Source organism: Cricetulus griseus, chromosome 2, assembly GCF_003668045.3.
Source record: "Cricetulus griseus strain 17A/GY chromosome 2, alternate assembly CriGri-PICRH-1.0, whole genome shotgun sequence".
Taxonomy (NCBI): Eukaryota; Metazoa; Chordata; class Mammalia; order Rodentia; family Cricetidae; genus Cricetulus; species Cricetulus griseus.
In genome coordinates this window covers 400,621,433-400,635,276 of record NC_048595.1, presented here as the reverse complement: position 1 = coordinate 400,635,276, position 13,844 = coordinate 400,621,433, and the positions used below count along the sequence as shown (strand labels likewise).

Genomic DNA, 13,844 nt, shown 5'->3' with positions numbered 1-13,844 from the left:
GGCACCATAGAAGAGGGTGGTGGTCGAATTCTCAAGTGAAATCTATAAACAGAATAAGATGATGTGTATAGATGTGTTTGAAAAAGAAAAACTTTAAGGAACTAAATGGTTGGTTTGGTCTTACCAGTCTTTGAGAGGACATTATATCATCCCCACTCAAAATTACTTCAGACACAGTTTTAACAAGAGTCAATTTGGGTTGGTTTTTTTTCTCCCCAATTTATTACACGAAGATCTTTGCTGCCAGACCTGTGATATTCATACCTTTAGATTCCTCTGAGGTGACTTTTAGAAATTAGCAAGCCCAGTGACAGTTTCTTGAAGACTGTGCCATTAAACTCATAATTTTTTTCAGGGTCCACATATACAGCTACAACTGAGGAAGGTACATAGCCTCCAAAAAGCTCTGAAAATGTCTGTCTGCTCCCTAATGCTGGTGAGCCTCAGGGCTCAGTCGTTTTATTCCCTCTTGCTCTGGGAAGCACCTTCATAAGCCTTCTCTGAACTGAAAGCTAAGTTCATAGCCCGAAGCTCACAGGGATATTTCACAGTTAGCCCAGCTTACTTGCTCACATTCCACAGTCCACCTGGTAGAACACTGCTGCCTCTGGCTTCCGAGTACAGCCAGATCAGCTGATCTCACACACACTCCCCCTTGTAGATTTCTTGCTATCCTTTGCTTGGATGGATGCCACAACTCCCAGCTGGTCTCTGGACTTTGAGATCCCATTCTCAGAACCCAGGCCAAGAAGTCTTTGCAGGCCATAATGTTATTCTAGTCCTTTACTTGGAGTCATCCAGTGGCTCTCTATTTCAGCAGGAAGGAGCCTGAAACGATGTGGTGAACACAGTAATGAGCTGCTCAGATAACTTCAGAATGACTTTATCACAACACAGTTGTAAATGCCGCAGGCAGACATCACAACCATCACCATCTGCAAAACAGTGTTCCCACGACATATACAGAAACATGTAAAGACCCAAATGCCCTACTCTAATTAGAAATACCCTGAAACTGGCCTTTCAAAGTCTAGCACTGAGTGGGGCAGCTGAGACTGGCCTTTTGCTCTTCATCAATTGTCCATCACACCCAATCAGCTTAACCAGTGACCACAGTGTAACCAGTGGCTGCACAGCCTAATGACTACACATCATGTTCTCTCTCAGACCTCTATCTGGAGATCCTAGCCCATAGCACAGGACCTCCATCATCTACTTCCTGGTGTGTCTTCCTTCAGATCTCACCAGTCTCTGCTCCTCTACCACACCACGTTGATGTTTCTTCAAGCAGATAGGCATGCTCTGCCTGGAGGTCCCTGCATGGCTGCTCCTCCTGCCTAAGGCACCCCTTCCAGAAGTGCACACCACCACAGCCTTCTGTGATGTCTCCTCTATGGGTAGAAAATCTAGGGACAGTATTAAGAGGAATAGGTTTCATTTTTAAATGTATTTGTTATTCTTTCTGAGTCTCTATTCCGAAGAACTGACCTCTGTTGTTCGATGTGTTTAAACATTAATTTTTTTAATACCTAAAGACAGTACTGAAATTATAAATTCAGATTCTGTGCTCAAACAGACTGTGTGACTGTCTCTATCTTTCACTCCACAGCTGTGTAACCTGGGCCTTTGTTCTTATCTATGAAGTGAGAATAATGATATCACTGTCCTGTGCAGGCTGAACACTAAATAAAGCTGAGAAGGACAAATATGCATGCAAACAGAAAACTGTTGAGATGTGCACATCTCAACATTTTTTTTAGATGTGCACATCTAAAAAAACCCATGCATCGAGAGTTCTACTGTGTGTACCTGCATTCTAACTTACAGTGCAGGCCCAGATAATCACAGATGTGTTTGACCACGACAATGTTCAGCCACGAAGAAAGAGATGACCCTGGAGGAGAATTATCACCAAGGCCACATGACAGCCTAGCTGAGGACACTGCAGTGCTTTGCCAACAACACAGTCCAGGCAGTCACATGGCATAGAGGCCTAATTCTTTACTCTTCCCACACTGACTTTAATTGCTTTAAAGTTTATTGTAATCTCTAAGAGCCACATAAAAAAGTCTGATATATCTAGATATATCTGTTTAAACCATATCTACTTATTCAAGAGGAGTAACCTAAACCTTTTTATGCATTTCTAACCCAAAATTCTTATAATTACTTCCATTTCAATGAAAAAATAAGTTTTATTTGGCTTACAAAAACAAGCAATAATCTTGGATATTCTTATGCTCTTTCCATTCATATTTTTTATCTGTTAGAGGGAAATATTCCACGTGCTTGTTAATTCAGTTGTTATGCTAGAGGTCCAAGCTGCCAAGCAGAAATGACACCCACCCACCTCTAAGCTGCCACTGGTAGGAATCACAGACATCTAGCACTGACCATTATTACATCATATATCTGCCTTTTTCAATTTATTTGCAAATCACACTATAGTCAGTTTCTTGATGGCTAAAGATATAATCATTTAACCCGATATTTAAAAGGATTAACACTGTGGGTGTGTGTGTGGTACACACCTGGAGTGCTAGCACTTTAGAGGCTGAGGTAAGATCTCTAGTACAAGGACAACCTAAGATACATTCTCAAAAAGAAATAAAATTAATAACATTCAGTTAGAGATACCATTATTGAAAATTAGTTTTGCAATGATGACACAGCATGATGTTACTGAAAGTTTGTTACCATGTAATTATCATGCTGAGCAAACAGACTTGGGAACAAAATATCTTAATCCTACAAATGTAGCCACTGTGTGTGTGTGTGTGTGTGTGTGTGTGTGTGTGTGTGTGTGTGTGTGTGTGTGTGTGGTGTGTGTGTAAAAATCCTTGCCTATAATAAGGCAAGTTTATAGTTAACTTTTATTCTTACAGTGGTGTGTGTGTGTGTGTGTGTGTGTGTGTTTTCTTTAAAGTAATGATCTACTAGAAACTACCTTCACATGCCATTGTCCTAATTTACAGAAATCGTGCACTATGCACTCCTCCGATTTTTCTTCATAGCTTTGTACAACTTAATATTCAGGCTAGGGTAGCTAGAAATTTCCTCCAGGTCAAACAGTTCCTTAAATCTATCCACAAATTTATTTTCTTTCTCCAGCCTGAATCTCATGGCCCAGAGGATGATGGTAGTTTCTCTGCAGAGATGGTCAAAGGTCATGAGAAGTTCCTCCAGGAAAGGATGGGCATAGACAACATCTGCTGCCAGGATGAAGTCAAAGTTATTGGAAGACCTGGGAAAGTCCCTGTCCAATGCTACTCCCCAGGATAGTTCCTTAACCTGAGGCAAATGCTTGCATTTCATTTTGGTGTTTCTGGAAATATTATATTGCAGGTTTCCAAGTAATTCAGGTAAGTCTGTAGCAGTCACTCGAGCACCTATGAAAAAAGAATGGTAGGAAAAGTGACCCTCTGGAATAAGGTCAGTCAGTCAGGTTTCAACTAACATGCACTCTGAGATTCTTCACAACTGCTAGACCCAAAGAAAAGACTGGGCAGCACATACAGAAGGACAGTGCTTTTCAGAATGGGCACTAATATACTTTTCTGCCCCTCTTTAAAAAAAAAAGAAGAAGAAGAAGAAGAAGAAGAAAACAGAATCTTGTAGTATTTCTGTATCCAATTGACCCCCTTTGTTTTTGTCTAGCTCATCACTGTTGTTCTCCATTTAGGAGAAAAATGACCCCAAGAAGAACATCTCATTGCAATGATCCAAGGTCAATGATGAAGGCTAAACAGGTACTTTCCAAAGAGTCCCAGGCCTCTGCATGCTTTGAAACTTGATGAAAAACAGACCAGTAACAAACTACCAATACCATGCTGGCTAGTTCTCTGTCAGCGTGACACAGATGTTTTCATCAAACTGTCCTGTGGTCAAGTCTGTGGCATTTTATGGATTAATGACTGATGTAGGAGGGCCCAGCTCACTGAAGATTGAGAAAGTGGTCCTGAGTTGTAGAAGAAAGCAGGTTGAGCAAACTATGACAACCAAGCCAATAAGCAACACTCCTCCATGGCCTCTGCATCAGCTCCTGACTCTAGTTCCCTGCCTGGAGTTCCTATCTTTTCTTCCCTCAGTGATAAAATGTGACCCAAGAGTTGTAGATGAAATAAACCCTTCCCTCCCCATGTGGATTTTGGTCCTGGTTTTATCACAGTAACAGGACTATCTAAGACAAGAACCACAAAGAAGCTACTAGATTTCACCGGTGTAATCTAGATAAGCAAATCTAGGTGGAGAAATGCCCCAGGACTTATGGGCAGATCACCTACTAATAAATACCATTGGAATATGATACTGGATGACATACAAAGAACTGTGGCTATTAGAGACACCGATGCAAAGACATATGAAGAGATACATAAGTGAACAAAGTGAAATATTCTGATATTCTTTGTCTTGATATATGGTATTCTATATATCAAATGTTGGCTGAAGCACAGGATTTATCCTGTGCAGAAAATAGAAGATTGTACAGTCAGTCTCCTCTTGAAATGTGTAAGGCATCTGAAGGGAGATACCTATATCATGGTATTAAGAAATGACCTGATTCTTCCAATCCTAAAAAAAAAGTTGATTTGCACTTTTATTTTTCTCCAAGCCCCTAAAAAACATAATCATCAAGGGTCAGAAAGAAAAAATGCTGAGCCTTTCATGTAGGACCAATGAGAATGGAAATGAAAAAACAAATCCAAGGAAAAACCCCTAAAAAATCAAAGCTGAGGTGTAAGTTTCATGTGATCTCTAATACTCCTTCCATATTTTAACAGGTTCATCAAAGTAAAACCCCCAAAGCCCCAAAAGGAATCTAGCAGGATGACTAATTTCACCCCCTATCTAGGCTTGTGAGCTCTCATTCCACAAAAAGATTTAAAACTATTTACACAGAAAAATCTGGAAAGAAACCTGCAAAGAGACGTTAACACTGGTAGAGTTTCTTGACAAATCTGCTTTTAACAATTAAGGAGGGGCTGGAGAGATGGCTTAGCAGTTAAGAGCACTGGCTGCTTTTCCAGAGAACCTGAGTTTAATTCCCAACAACCACTGATAATGGGATCTAATGTTCTTCTGGCATAAAGTCATACATGCACATAGAGCACTCAGCTACATAAAACAAATAAATAAATCTTAAAAGAAAAACAATTAAGGAGTTACACATAAGTACAGATCATAATACAATAGAAAGCAAAAGTAACTGGTGATATTTGATCATTAGTTTCCTGGCCAACTCCATTCAATAAAAAATACCTACTTACCAAGTAAACTCGCCACAATGGAGACAAGCCCTGTCCCAGCTCCAATTTCAATCACATTTTTATCAACCATGTTATATTGCTTGGCATGTGTTTCCAAGAAATAGCATAGAACAAGGGCCTATGGAATTGGAAGAAAGGGGTGTTTAAAGTATTATTAGTGAAATTAAACCCTATTAAGTAGATGTGCCATAGATATTATGATCTGCATGTGTGCACATCTGGTAGGAGTAAATTTGTGATGTTCATATGCATCATTCCAGAAAATTATCATCAGAGGTACACCCTCTGATAAGCTAGAAAAAGTCCTTGCTGAGAAGGAAGACAGAAATGAGTGAAAATACAGTGTGGTTGTTTAAATTTGACTTTCTTCAAACTTCCAACAATACCAGATGATTCCAAGAAAAGTGTGAGGTTGGGGTGGGGAATGCTGGTAGTCTGCACCCTTCATGAAATAACTGGTAAAGGAATGAGGGCCTTTGAGAATATCCTGCTTGTGAGTCTCAAATAAACATCCTTTATGTTTACTTAACTCAAACAGATCCAATAAAATGGGAAATGAAAACATCTATTCTTTTAATCTCTCATAGTCATAAAACTGAAGGCATCCACATCTTTATTTAGCCTACAAATGTCAATAAAGTCAGAAGCAAATGCAAATGTTAGAAGCAATTTCCCATTGCATAATGTCTAAATTTTAGTGATGTCTGAGATCACAAAATAGAATCTTACAACCTGTTTCCTTCTTCCAAGTAGGCTATAACATTCTAAAACTAGGAAGTAACTGGGTACAGCAAATTTTTAAGAAATTATACCGATGGCCATACAACAGCACCATAACAATCTTTGGCTTCAGTAATCCGAATCTCATGACCAGCAAAGTGAAAGCCTTCCCAAGAAATAGTCGTTATCAGAGTTGGAATAAAACTTCTTGCCATGATTTCTGCGACCACCTGCCTGTCATCATCACCTTCTCTGATCTCTGAAAGGAAAAAACAAAAACAACACAAACAAACAAACAAAACAGCAGTGGTTTTAATCCTGCTAAATGAAATAAGCCAGACCCACAAGGTAAATAATACATGGTTTTCCTCAAATGACACATCTAGATTTAAGATTTAATCAAGATTTTCCTAGATTGTTAGATAAGAAAGTAGAAGGGTGACTGTGTGTAAGGAGAAGGACTAACAGGAGAGGAAAAGAAGAATCAAAAGAAAGGCAAATATTTATGTTTTATATGTGGAATCTAGATTTTAAAATATAGATGTGGGACTTCTTGGGGATATGAAAGGAAAGTGCAGAGAAGGGAGCCTGGGAAAGGTGATGTGGGAGGCTATGAGTAGAATACTGTGTAGGCATGAAAATGTTATAAAAGAACCCATTATTTTGCATGATTACAGAAAATAATAGAAATAATATTTTTAAGTCCTACAAAAAGAAAAACCTGTTGGAAATACAGCCCGTCTCCCAGTTCAAGGTATTGTTGAATACTCAATGGCTTTAGATGAAATAAACTAGCAAACTATTTAAAAATACTTCATGGGGACAACATGATGGCTCAGTGGGTAAAGGAGCTTGCTACCAAAATGAGTACCTAAATTCAGTCTCTAGAACCCATATGCTAGAAGGAAAGAGCCTACTCCTCCAAGTTGTCCTTTGACCTTCACACATTCCACACGTAGACTGTGGCATGCCCATATCACTCCTACCCTCAATTTTTAAAAAAAGGAACAAGTGTTTCATAATTTAACCCAACTCTTCATATGTCAGGCCCTCATCATCTCTTTGATGTTTACCGAAGTTGATACCACCACCATCTATTTCTGCAACACTAAATGAAGCACAAAATAATATGGTTTTTTTAAAACATGTTTTGAGGGCCATCATTGGGTTCAACTGGATTAAAAGAAATGTTAGTGGGAGTATAAGATCTTAATTCTACAGCAACTTCACAGTACAACTCCAGGTGTCTTGGTAATGTACAGTAACCTAAATTTTATGACCTCTGGTTATTTATGACTTTCTGGTTATTCAGAAAGACAAAGATACTTAAGTCTACTCAACAATATACCCATGCTACTTATAGTTATGTGTCTTTGTTGTTATTTTGGTACTAGGGATAGCATCATAACATCTACCACTCCACTCTCTTCCTTCCACAAACACTGACACTCAGAGAGGCAGAGAAAGCAGAAAGACGAACAATGGGTATTCTTCCGCAAGAGCAGTGTTCTTCAATAAATTTATCTGAAACTCCCCTTAAGCAGCCATAAGCATTTACAGTCAGGAACCAAATAATGATAGAAATATGTTTTATTTGAACTTTAACTTTCATCTCACTACATGCACTTGGTTTGTTTGCTGAGACTGACAGGGCGACAGTGTCAACATTTGCTGTAGAAATTCTTTAGGAAAAAGCAGAGACATTAATTGCTTCCTTCCTTGACCTTTAACTGAATTGCTCCTCTTAAGCATCCTTGCCTATACCTCATAAAGGTATCACTCCTTTGACAAGTCACCTAAAGCACCAGGGATCAGTAGATGTTAAAGCACACCAAACCCCAGGAGAGTCTCTAAGAGATCCAGTCTTTGATATAAAAGTTTTACTGGTGAATATTTGCTGGTAGATATTCTGATAATATATCTGATAATATAATCAGATACATCAGATAATCTGATGTATCTGATTTTGCATGTTATTGTTATTTTGAAGGTTGACCACATTTAGTGCTGTTGTCTAATAAGTGGGTGACAGCCAATGTGTCTCTGACTTTTCACTTTGTCTTTCTGAACAGAGTAGATCGTTACACACACACACACACACACACACACACACACACACACACACACACATATATATATATATCAACAACAACTTTACTTCCATAAGGAAATGAAATGTCAACACATATGAATGTTCTATTATAATTGAAAATTAAGCTTCCAAGATAAAGACCCTCAAAGAGAGTTTGTAATAAACACCTATAACCACTATTGATTGCTTAAAGACTCTAAAAGAGGACAGTTCTAGCCATCATATGTGGCAATTTAAAATACAGGCTAGGGAGATAGCACAGTGGATAAAGTGCATGCTCCAAAAGCATGAGGACCACATAAACACAAGCATGGTGGTCCACATGCAATCTCAGTGCTCAAGAAGCAGAGACAGTGGAGGGAATGCTGGCTAGCCAGAATGGCAAATCATTTTAAAAACTGAAGAAACTGTTTTACAATTATGTTGTTATCCTAGGGTTATCTATTTTAAAACTTTTTCATACAAAATAGTCAGTGCCATTTTTCAGCTATTAATATTTGCTGACAGGGATTTAAAAATCTATCAGGTACTCTTGTTCTCATAAGAACAAAAGGGTGAAGTGAAAATTAGCAAAATTCTGCCACATTTCAATGATGCTTCTCTTAAGAAGAATTCAGCAGTTAATTATCTCTGTTGCTGAACTGCAGCCTTCAGAAGCAAAGGTCTGTCTACATTCTCTTTTCTATCTTTAAGGTCAATAGGAAAAATGAAATGTGAAAGGGTCACAGCAAAGAAATATACATACAGAAAGAGATAGACAGACACATAGACACACAGACACACAGAGAGAAAAACTGACTGTAATAAATATGACAAGTGAAATCCAGCTTCCATTTGAGGGCTGTCATAAGAATCTGTCAGCAAAACTTAAAGTACAAACCACCCCACTAAATAAAAAAGACTGTCATTCAACTGAATCTTCTATTCAAAGAACAATATATGCTTTTGAGGAATACGTGCATATTTTTTGAAAAGGTGTTAAAGGTATTTCTAGATTTTTAAATTGTCACAGGATAGCATAAAAGATATGATTCTGAACACTTGGGCAGATCAAAATCTTGAGTTTTTTTCTTCTTCTGAAACTGTCTCCTGAGAAGATTCCCCAAATATTTCCAGTTTGTTGGCCTGCTTAGTTTCAATCAAATAGTCCAAATAATACTATATTTTATATTTTTAAAGAAGAAAAAAGTCTTCTTATTGGGATTATTCAAGATGCAAGTGGAAAACAAAAAAAGAATGGAAATTGTTGCACTGAGAAATTGATACCTGGATGAAAAAGGGAAAGACACTAAATAAATGGAATTTGATAATCACTACAAAAAAGACATCTATGAAGTACCCTGTTGTACCCCAGTGTGTTGGGTGAAATCAAAAGCAGCATCCTAAAGAAAGTGACATTGCACTCAGAGAATCCTTGTACAAGATTGGCCTGAAGAGCCGGGCGTTGGTGGTGCAAGCCTTTAACCCCAGCACTTGGGAGGCAGAGGCAGGCAGATCTCTGTGAGTTCGAGGCCAGCCTGGTCTCCAAAGCGAGTGTCAGGATAGGCTCCAAAGCTACACAGAAAAACAAAACAAGCAAACAAACAAAAAAACATTGGCCTGAGGACTAATGTTGAGATCAGGCTTGGGTGCTGTGCTGCAGTCTAGGGAAATCTATTTGCTGTACTAGCTGGAAACATATAATGATACCATGATAATCACCCATTAACATATATCGAAGGTTTAAAAAAAAACTGAATAAAATATATGTTAAATAAACCCACATGTCAAATAAAAGAACTTAAATTTACCAATCCATTCCACTTCAGATGTCTCCAAAACTCAGGTTTGGATGTCATTATTCAATGCCAATTACCATTTCCAACCAGTGTCACACACCATTTCAAAGCACAGCTTCCCAGTTGGCTTCTCCACTATGGCTGCTACCTTCATTCAGATTCTTCTTGCCTTCTCTAGCTGTCAACTAGGAATTCTTTATCAACCCACTTGAGTCTTTGTTTCATCTATATTGCAGTTGACACAGTTGACAGGTCTTTCTACCCTCTATCTCCTTCTACTCTCACACGTGACCACGTATGGTGTGATCTGAAAGCTTTCTCTATTTCTGTTCCTTCCTTCATCCCCCACCGAAAGTATTTATCCTAAATAAATCCATAGCAACAGGTTTGGGGATCACTGTGCACTGGGATCATGGAACATTGGATGGAGAGGCAGAGTCTGCTCCACAGCTAAAGATTCTCAGAAGCTGCCATCTTACTACACTCTGCTGCCTGCACTAGCAGCTCCAGGGACTATGGCATGGGGCAGGCAACACCATATATTTAGAGTAATTAAGATAAATGAAGCTTTAGAGAAGTTAGATTACAGTGTAGCACTAGACACACATAGGGAAGAATTTTTAGCTCTCATCCTAGTACTAGTTTCAATCTGTGCATAAATAAGTAGCATCTTTTAATTCTAAGATCTTCCTTCAAGTACTGAAATATGAGGACTGAATTATGGTCTTACTCCATCTCTTCCAAGCCCACAATGCTAAGTATAAAAGGACAGGGCAGATAAACATCCTTCAGTACTTGGGAACCTAGTGTTCCTCCACTTGGAAGAAGGCTTGCCAATGAAACGTCAGCTGGCTTGGCTACAGCAGCACACACTTTATCTCCTTAGCACTCTGCATCTAAACATACTTCGACATTTTTAGTTAGCTATATAGATGATTATAGGGTGTGTCTGCTCCTACTGTAAAATATTCTAACACTTGCTCTGTCTCAAACTCATCTTGAACTACTTCCACTTCAGGTGATTTGCCAAATCATCGTGTGTACATTTGAAACCAAGAATTGTTGTTATTAATGGCTATGGAAATGGCATAATTCTATTCATAAAACAGAAATTACATCTGCATTCAAATTATCTGAAGGGCTGGGTTCTCTATGAGATTACAACTTACACCTTTAGGTTTACAAAGCATTGGCATTTAAGCTGGGTAGGCTGCCAGCTCTAGGCTTGCACCCAAGTCTGTCTGCCTGCAGCTTTGCTCTCCTAAGTAGGAGCCACCTATTACACTTGGTGTGGCCCAAGAAACAGGTCTATGGTTATTTGAAAACATCCACAGTATGTATAGATAAGAGGGACAGAAAGAAAATCAAAGATAATTTGATCTGTGTTTAAAACCACTCCACAAAACATGGCAATTTTTCTAGTCTATGTAAGAATTAGTACTTTTTATCTCAATGAAGATCATTATATTTAGTAACCTACACAAAGCCATAAGTCAAATGCAAGACTGTAAAAATGGTATGCCAGTTTCAAATACTCAAATTTAAATTCTTACATCTAGAAGCCAATTATGCTATTATTTGTTGCCTCAAATGAATAGTCATAATAAATACATGTTAGAGATACTCTGTAGCCTAAATTTATCTTGCATCCAAACATCATTAAAATGTTTAGTTTTTTTTTAAAAAAAAAAGACTTTAAAAAAATCACAACAATGTGCTTGGTGTATAGAATCTGTTTTAAAATGTCAATTTTTGCAGATCAAAGAAAAATTATAAATAATCTTTTTATGTTTTCTACAGATTAATTTATTATTTTCAGTCAAAGTTATTCCTAATATGCCAGGACCACTGGTATTTAATAGTACTAATTGAACATTACTGAAGGTATTTTTAGGTTAGTAAACACAAGCCAAGATAAAATAAGCAATTAATAAGCCCTAGTTCCCATTAAGGTATTAATGAAGACTAAAAAAGTAAGGTTTTAGACTCCGTTAATGGTTTCTCTACACAGAATTGGTCAAATTAAAAGAAGAAACAAAATTACCTTTTTGAGTTTCTGGATCCATCAGCTGCAGGATTAATGAATAGTGTTATGTTGATGTTTTCTTGATCATTTGTTGAACAATAAGCACATAATTCACTAAAATATCAAATGCCAGTAATTGATTCAAAATGTGTGGTAAGTATGCTTATACTTACCTAGCAGTCTAAATTCTGATATAGCTGAGAAATGTATAGTAAAATATTATATACTAAAGCACATTTTAAGAAATGTCCTAAACTCTACTTAGTATCTGTCAGAATCAGAGCAATGGCTTCATGGTCAGAAACTAAAAACTGTTAGAGAAAAAGAGCATTATTCTTAGCAGAGATGACCTCAGACATCACAAGGAAAGATATAATTGCCATATTACTAGAAAGAAATCAGTTCTAAGTAAGTATTTTCAACACTGGAAAGAAATAGTTTGGTTCAATACAGTGTAAACTATGACATTACCTGAAAATAAATCTTTCTATCAATGAGAATATAATTTACTTATTCCCACCAATGTGACATTAGCAAATTAGAATATCAACTAACTGAACCACCAGGTGGTGTTTTGGTAGCTTCTACCTTTATGAGTCCATATCACCACAGCAAAGGTTTGTAAGTTCAAGTATTGTATGCTAATCATTTAGAGCAAGTAATTGGAATAGGCTTAAATGAGCTGTTAATCTCTGAAAACAATGAGCTGTATCTTCTCAGTTTTACTTAACATAACAAATAACCCCAGTACTTCCATAAATTAATATAACACTCCTTTCTTCCAAAGATCCCATGTACTCTTCCTAGTTACCATCTTTTTCTATGTAGCATGCCCCTGTAAGTTAGAAGCCAAATTATTTCCTTACAGTTAATACACAATAAAAACCAAAGTTAAATAAAATCATAATCACGAAGCTAAAAGAAGAGCAAGACAGGCCTCTCCCCCCCACCCCGCCCCCTGCCCAGTTTTTCATTTCTCTCACTAAGGAAAGCACTCTTTTTTATACCTGTCTGCCTGGAGATGAGTACTTGGTCAATGTTAAGGCTGGACATACCTAAAAGTGTTAGCTGAGTTTACAGAAGGTGAAATAGTACCATCCACAACCTGTGATTTACTGCTGAAGCTTCTGGTAATGCCTGCAAGGCTGTCTCCAGAGCTCGTAGTTCACTACTGTATACCCTGGCAACAAGTTGAAGCAGACAGGATTAGGGTTCAACAGCTGCAGCTTCTATGTCTCTGGTTGCACAACAGTGATATTGCAAAGCCCAGAAAGTAAAGACTGAAGAGCTGTAGAAATGTTCCATGACTGCCTGGGAACACAGCTGGAGATTATAAATACACTCTACTCCTGCAGTGAAGATGCAGGCTACACAAGAGGAAGCAAACTAAGATTTCAAATCTGATGCCAAGAACTATTCTAAGACTCTGTGGCTATGATATCCTATGAAATAGAGACCATGCATTTTTATGTCACCTATCTGGGTGTGAACACGTTTTTAGAATCCAATAACTACACCAGCCATATGTGTAGCATTGTTCTGTACCCAGAATCAAATGACCACTATTTCTTCTAACGGAGGCTGAACAAGCAGGTTGGGATATGGGTCTCTGTGCACACACCAGCATATAGGCATGTACCTCAGGGCACACATAAATTCCTTTTTACTAGCATCAATGTTGCAGGAGGAATCAAAGCCAAGCAAGGCTGCTCACTCAAGAATTTGAGTACAACTTCTAAGAAATATCTTTATACCACAATGTACACACAGAGCTTAACTGAGGTGATTTCACATACAGGACAGGTCTAGGCATCACAAAGTCCAGTTTTCATTATTCATGTCAATAATTGTTTATGACTTAGAGCCATTGACTTACTGTATTTCTTAGCTTATCTCATTTATAAAATAGGAATATAAAAAGTACATGGTGGGCTGGAGAGATGGCTCAGAGGTTAAGAACA

At 37.9% G+C, this 13,844-nt stretch overlaps 1 protein-coding gene across 1 annotated transcript; it reads right to left on the bottom strand.

The window, feature by feature from the left end:
- Positions 1 to 217: 217 nt before the first annotated feature.
- Mettl21c (methyltransferase like 21C) lies at positions 218 to 12,810 on the bottom strand. Its single transcript, XM_027396813.2, has 3 exons — positions 6,080 to 12,810; positions 5,268 to 5,385; positions 218 to 3,389 (listed from the first exon to the last, which is right to left on the bottom strand). Exons 1-3 carry the CDS (start codon positions 6,200 to 6,202, stop codon positions 2,986 to 2,988), a joined length of 645 nt encoding a protein of 214 aa, XP_027252614.1. The 5' UTR covers positions 6,203 to 12,810; the 3' UTR covers positions 218 to 2,985.
- Between the last annotated feature and the right edge of the window lie 1,034 nt (positions 12,811 to 13,844).